General features: G+C 43.2%; 1 protein-coding gene across 1 annotated transcript; it reads left to right on the forward strand.

Moving 5' to 3' along the window:
* The first annotated feature begins 6,378 nt into the window (after positions 1–6,378).
* LOC106594433 (variant surface antigen A-like) lies at positions 6,379–6,926 on the forward strand. Its single transcript, XM_014185807.2, has 2 exons — positions 6,379–6,415; positions 6,508–6,926. The coding sequence occupies exons 1-2, from the start codon at positions 6,379–6,381 to the stop codon at positions 6,924–6,926; spliced, it is 456 nt and encodes a 151-aa protein (XP_014041282.2).
* Positions 6,927–7,753: the final 827 nt, after the last annotated feature.

Genomic DNA, 7,753 nt, shown 5'->3' on the forward strand with positions numbered 1-7,753 from the left:
CAGAGCTGTGTGTATGTTGACTATGCAAACAATTTGGGATTTTCAACACATTAATGTTTCTTATAAAAAGAAGAAGTGATGCAGTCAGTCTTTCCTCAACTCTTAGCCAAGAGAGAATGGCATGCATAGTATTTATATCAGCCCTCTGATTACAATGAAGAGCAAGACATGCCACTTTGTTCTGGGCGAGCTGCAGCATAACTAGGTCTTTCCTTGCAGCACTGGACCACCGACTGGACAATAATCAAGATTAGACAAAACTAGATCCTGCAGAACTTGCTTTTTGGAGTGTGGTGACTTAATCTGAAGACTGTTATTTATCAAATTAACTAACTATGTTTAATTGTTACCCGATTAAATTAATCATGTAACAATTAAAAAGTTAGGATCTGGGGCACCACGAGAGCAGTTCTTTGAAGAGTGACCATCTCCTGAATTAAACTCTAAAAGGTCTTTACCATCTAGGTAACTCTTTAAAAGGTCTTTACCATCTGGCTAACTCTTTAAAAGGTCTTTACCATCTGGGTAACTCTTTAAAAGGTCTTTACATATCACATCTATAAACAGTCAACTTATTCATCATAACCTCGTATCATATCATCATACTGAACAGTTGTAACCTCCTTGCATATGGAAAAACCAGAGCCTTACTTATGATTCAGTACTACACAAATTGGTCTAATTATTTACTAGCTAATTAAATGGGAACACAGGATAAACATACATAATACATTAAAAACAGGTCCGTAGCGGACTGACAACTATATGACTGCTTGTTAACCTGTTATGGCTAGGGGGCAGTATTTTCACGGCTGGATAAAAAACGTACCCGATTTAATCTGGTTACTACTCCTGCCCAGTAACTAGAATATGCATATAATTATTGGCTTTGGATAGAAAACACCCTAAAGTTTCTAAAACTGTTTGAATGGTGTCTGTGAGTATACAGAACTCATATGGCAGGCAAAAACCTGAGAAGATTTCATGCAGGAAGTGGCCTGTCTGACAAGGTGTCGTTCTTCTTGTCTCTGTTTATTGAAGAGTGAGGATCTTAGCTGTCCCGTGACACTTCCTACGGCTGCCATAGGCTCTCAGAAGGCGGCAAAACGCTGAATCGTGGCATTGCAGGCTCTGGCTGAAAAAAAGTAGCGCGTTTGAGTAGTGGCTGGTTACAGTACTGTGAGACTCAGGCTCATGCCTGCGTGGACCGAAAGCTTTGTTTTCTTTCCTCTGTTCAGCTAAATGGACATTCCCGGTCGGAATATTATCGCTTTTTTACGAGAAAAATGGCATAAAAATGGATTTTAAACAGCGGTTGACATGCTTCGAAGTACGGTAATGGAATATTTACATTTTTTTTGTCACGAATTGCGCCATGCGCACGACCCTGATTTACCATTTCGGATAGTGTCTGGGACGCACGAACAAAACGCCGCTATTCGGATATAACGATGGATTATTTTGGAGCAAACCAACATTTGTTATTGAAGTAGCAGTCCTGGGAGTGCATTCTGACGAAGACAACAAAAGGTAATCAAACTTTTATACTAGTAAATCTGATATTGGTGAGTGCTAAACTTGCCGGGTGTCTAAATAGCTAGCCCGTGATGGCTGGGCTATGTACTTAGAATATTGCAAAATGTGCTTTCACCAAAAAGCTATTTTAAAATCGGACATATCGAGTGCATAGAGGAGTTCTGCATCTATAATTCTTAAAATAATTGTTATTCTTTTTGTGAACGTTTATCGTGAGTAATTTAGTAAATTGTTAGCAAATTCCCCGGAAGTTTGTAGTAGTTCTGAACGTCACATGCTAATGTAAAAAGCTGTTTTTTGATATAAATATGAACTTGATTGAACAAAACATGCATGTATTGTATAACATAATGTCCTAGGTGTGTCATCTGATGAAGATCATCAAAGGTTAGTGCTGCATTTAGCTGTCTTCTGGGTTTTTGTGACATTATATGCTAGCTTGAAAAATGGGTGTCTGATTATTTCTGGCTTGGTACTCTGCTGACATAATCTAATGTTTTGCTTTCGCTGTAAAGCCTTTTTGAAATTGGACAGTGTGGTTAGATAAAGGAGAGTCTTGTCTTTAAAATGCTGTGAAATAGTCATATGTTTGAAAAATTGAAGTTTTTGTATTTTTGAGGAATTTGTAATTCGCGCCACGCCTATCATTGGATATTGGAGCAGGTGTTCCGCTAGCGGAACGTCTAGATGTAAGAGGTTAACCTGTCTGGGCTAGTGGGACGTCAGCGTCCCACTCTATTCAACAGCCAGTCGTAGACCGTGGCGCGAAATACAAAAACCTTATAAATGCTATAACTTACATTTCTCAAACATATGACTATTTTCCACCATTTCAAAGACAAGACTCTCGTTAATCAAACCACATTGTCCGATTTCAAAAAGGCTTTACAGTGAAAGCAAAACATTAGATTATGTCAGGAGAGTACCCAGCCAGAAATAATCACACAGCCATTTTCAAAGCAAGCATATACACTCCTAGGACATTATGTTATACAATACATGCATGTTTTGTTCAATCAAGTTCAAATTTATATCAAAAACCAGCTTTTTACATTAGCATGTGATGTTCAGAACTAGCATACCCACCGAAAACTTCAGGTGAATTTACTAAATTACTCAGCATAAACATTCACAAAATACATAACAATTACTTTAAGAATTATAGATACAGAACTCCTTTATGCAATCGCGGTGTCAGATTTTAAAATAGCTTTTTGGCAAAAGCACATTTTGCAATATTCTGAGTACATAGCTCGGCCATCAAGGCTAGCTATTCAGACACTCGCCAACGTCGAGGCTCAGTAAACTCAGAATTACTATTAGAAAAATTGGATTACCTTTGCTGTTCTTCGTCAGAATGCACTCCCAGGACTTCTACTTCAACAACAAATGTTGTTTTGGTTCCAAATAATCCATAGTTATATTCAAATAGCTCCGTTTTGTTCGTGCGTTCAGGTCACTATCCAAATGGCGATGCGCGGGCGCATTTCGTGACCAAAAAATTCAAAATGTTCCTTTACCGTACTTAGAAGCATGTCAAACGCTGTTTAAAATCAATTTTTATGCAATTTTTCTCGTAAAATAGCGATAATATTCCAACCGGACAATGTTGTATTCATTCAAATACGGAAAGAAAAACATGGTGATCTCTCGTGACCTCGCATCTCCTGTCTCTGAGCCCCCAGACAGACCACTCACAAACAGAGTTCCTGTACCTAGCCCAGAGACAGCAGACGCCCAATCCACTTTCTGGCACCTTCAGAGAGCCAATGGAAGCCTTAGAAAGTGTCACGTAACATCAAAGATACTGTAATTCCGATAGAGATAACACAGAAGGAACACAAATTGTCAGACAGGCCACTTCCTGCTTGTAATTTTCTCAGGTTTTTGGCTGCCATATGAGTTCTGTTATACTCACAGACACCATTCAAACAGTTTTAGAAACTTTTGAGTGTTTTCTATCCAAATCTACTAATAATTTATTAGGGCAAGAGTAGTAACCAGTTTAAATCGGGTATGTTTTTTATCCGGCCGTGAAAATACTGCCCCCTATCCTAGACAGGTTAAAGAAGAGATGGAGAGGGAGAGAGATGGACAGAGATACTTAACATTGGTACATTCAGAAACAACGCTCACTTGCAGTAACCTTATACTTTGCGCACAAAACGCTGCCCGCTTTGAGTAAGAAAACATGAATGTATTTACGTGAAATGCCTGGTTTCACCGTGTATCGCTCTCTGAACAGGGCCGCCTTGGAAAGGGGCACGCTTGTAAGGCTCTGATTGTCCAACATGGTTCCAACAAGTCTTATACTGTTGTCCTTTGTAGTTGACCGGTATCCGGTGACTTGTCGTGTAGTCCTGAACAGAACTACAGAGTTTATTTTCCTTCCATTCACTCTGGAAGAGGCTTCTTTGAAGATAGGCTAGCCAGCCGTATCGATGGTTTGAAGACAGGCTAGCCAGCCGTATCGATGGTTGGAAGACAGGCTAGCCAGCCGTATCGATGGTTGGAAGACAGGCTAGCCAGCCGTATCGATGGTTGGAAGACAGGCTAGCCAGCCGTATCGATGGTTGGAAGACAGGCTAGCCAGCCGTATCGATGGTTGGAAGACAGGCTAGCCAGCCGTATCGATGGTTGGAAGACAGGCTAGCCAGCCGTATCGATGGTTGGAAGACAGGCTAGCCAGCCGTATCGATGGTTGGAAGACAGGCTAGCCAGCCGTATCGATGGTTGGAAGACAGGCTAGCCAGCCGTATCGATGGTTGGAAGACAGGCTAGCCAGCCGTATCGATGGCTGGAAGACAGGCTAGCCAGCCGTATCGATGGCTGGAAGACAGGCTAGCCAGCCGTATCGATGGTTGGAAGACAGGCTAGCCAGCCGTATCGATGGCTGGAAGACAGGCTAGCCAGCCGTATCGATGGCTGGAAGACAGGCTAGCCAGCCGTATCGATGGTTGGAAGACAGGCTAGCCAGCCGTGTCGATGGTTGGAAGACAGGCTAGCCAGCCGTGTCGATGGTTTTAAAACAGGCTAGCCAGCCGTGTCGATGGCTGGAAGACAGGCTAGCCAGCCGTATCGATGGCTGGAAGACAGGCTAGCCAGCCGTGTCGATGGTTGGAAGACAGGCTAGCCAGCCGTGTCGATGGTTTTAAAACAGGCTAGCCAGCCGTGTCGATGGTTTGAAAACAGGCTAGCTAGCCGTATCGATGGTTTGAAAACAGGCTAGCCAGCCGTATCGATGGTTTGAGCAGTTACAGAATGAACCTGAATGTTCTCCCCTTTGATTTACAACAGGATGTGAGTTGTTAAGTTTTTTATGGTTTTGATGGAGTACCAGTATCAGACAGGTTGTGATGTCATCAGTATCAGAAGCTATTAGACAGGTTGTGATGTCATCAGTATCAGAAGCTATTAGACAGGTTGTGATGTCATCAGTATCAGAAGCTGTTAGACAGGTTATGATGTCATCAGTATCAGAAGCTGTTAGACAGGTTATTAAAACAGGAAACAGCACGTTAGTTGTGTAGTTAAACAGGAAACAGCACGTTAGTTGTGTAGTTTAACAGGAAACAGCACATTAGTTGTGTAGTTAAACAGGAAACAGCACGTTAGTTGTGTAGTTAAACAGAAAACAGCACGTTAGTTTTGCAGGGCTTAATGATGTTGATGGCTGTCGATGGTGAAATCCTGCATCACATTTTCATACTGGGGAGACCTAACGTTCGCCATCTCCCCCTGTCTGCAAGCGGGGCCAATGACAACACACCTTATTGTCATCGGAATTGAACCAACCAATAAGAATGCTTGAACATTAAATACACATTTATTTTGAGGCAAGTGAAAACAACCAACCGTGTTACATCTGTCTGTCTGATTATTACAGTACCATGTCGTTGAACTATTGTCTGTCTGTGTATTACAGTAACATGTAGTTGATCTACTGTATGTCTGTCTGAATATTACAGTAACATGTAGTTGAATTACAACTTCGACAACAACAGAAACGCATGGATTAGTAACACACTGCAACTGTAGAAACATATTCACAGCAATCTGATAAAAACTACAATGTAAAAATCCTTCTGAAGGAATGTCACAAATTGACTGATCACAAAAAGCATCAAGTATGATTGGCACAAAGCTTAAAGTTACAGTACCATGTAGTTGACATACTGTATGTCTTTTGTCGTGGAAATTCTAACCAGAATGGAAGAGAGACTGCAGATTCTTTAAAACAACTTATTTTATTGTAAGATTTGTAAATCTGGAGGTGTCAACAATCACTCAAAAGGTGCAGAGTTAAGAACCCAACGAACTAGAGTTAGGTCTCAGCTTCTATAGGAAAGTACAACCCCCCTTTGGATTGTGAGAGAAACATATACGTATTTACCTGATTTGTTTAATATTAATAGTTAACAATTATGTGCTTAACAATAGTAAGACATTTCTATTCTACCAATGCTGTGCTTCTGTAAAGGGATGGTTCCCTTTTTGCTCCTAGAAGCTGGTCTAGGCTTGTAGTCAAGGACATTCCTGGCAACTCGGGAGGTAAACTTGAGGAACAGAATAGATCTGTATTGTTTCCAATCATCTTTGCTTCCGAGTAACTTGGTCACACGACATAAGAGAAAGACCCTCTGAGAGTGACCACAGTTCTTCAGTCCATCCTGTTCTTTTAGCTGACTTTCCAATAAAAGCCACATTGAGTTAAACTAGAAGACTATGAAAGGAAGAATGGAAAGTTAAAGGGAAAAGTGACAGCTGACTGGCACTGGGGTAGTTTTAGAAATGTGGGAAAGAGAAGCAGAGAGACGGTATGCTGAACAGTGTAAAAATATAATGGTAAAGATTACTGAGACTGAACCCCCGACCAACAGTGACACTACTAAAAGACGAAATAGCGAAGACGTCGATAGAGACTTTCCCCCGCCCTATTGCACCCCTTCCTATCAACCCCCACCACCACAGACTCCACTACGGGCACCACCACAGGCACCAGCACAGGCTCCACCACAGGCACCACCACAGGCTCCACCACAGGCTCCACCACAGGCTCCACCACAGGCACCACCACAGGCAGCCCATCAACACCCTCCCGCTCCCTCAGCTCCCTCTCAAGTTGTTGTCCCTCAAACAGCAGCAGCCGCAGCCACAGTCTTCAAAGAAGAGATTGTCAGACCGAGAACCAACAAAGAACCCTTGTACCCAGACCTCTGATCCAGAAGGCTGCTGAGATGGAGATTCCCTCCAGTTCAGAGGAAGAAGAGGAAAAGGAGGTTGAGGGGGGAGTTCTCTCCCCCATCTCCCCTCTAAAGCCCTCCAACACCAGTGAGACGGCAGACTTCGTCACTCCCATGGACAAGGAGGAAAACCAGAGCCAAGCCTGAACCCCAACAACCTTCACAAACTATGTTAAAACAAGACTATATCCCTTTCAGAAATAAGACAGAAGACAGGCTCCCCTGGTGGTGTACCCCATCCCACAGCCATGACCAAGGGCTGCAGGAGGTGACGCCTACGATGACTGGAGACCAGAGGTGTGGATCCAGAAAACCTGGCGACATGATGAAATTACTGACATCGCGAAGGAGCTGCCTGACCCCAGAAAAGATGCGGTGAAGTTTGTGGCCGACAGAAATCTCCTCTGCAGACAGTGTAAACGCTCCACAGCTGAGGTAGCCCACATCTTCAGGAAGAAAATGGGACTGCAGTGGATGGACGTGTAGGAAGAAAATGGGACTGCAGTGGATGGACGTGTAGGGCGACTAAGATCTAAATCACCAATGGTTACCAGATTGTGCGTACCAGCTTCAACTCACTGTTTTGGGTAACAGAATAAAGACGTGTATCCTCCAAAGTCTGATTGGCCAGCCATCCAGGGTTGCCCTCAAAAGAAGAGTGTCTGGAAGACTACCGAAAGAGGCTGGAGACCTGCTTCCGTCTAAACAGTGGGTTGAGGCCAGGAGAAGAGGCCTACAGCCATCTGTTGAAGGTGTCCCTTGTGAATGGCTTAAAGGAGGACTCCCAGAAGACAGTGAGAACTACCTGTATCAGCTGGGAGACTGAGCCACTGCAGACGGTTACCCAGCACTGCAAACACGCCGAAAGGCAGCAGGGTGAGAAAGAGGAAGAAAAGAGAAAGGCCAAAGAAGGGAGAGACACTGCAGGCTGCTCAACTACAGTTCTACCAAGGTACCGGGGGAAGAGGAGGCGG

Source organism: Salmo salar, chromosome ssa04 (genome assembly GCF_905237065.1).
Source record: "Salmo salar chromosome ssa04, Ssal_v3.1, whole genome shotgun sequence".
Lineage (NCBI taxonomy): Eukaryota > Metazoa > Chordata > Actinopteri > Salmoniformes > Salmonidae > Salmo > Salmo salar.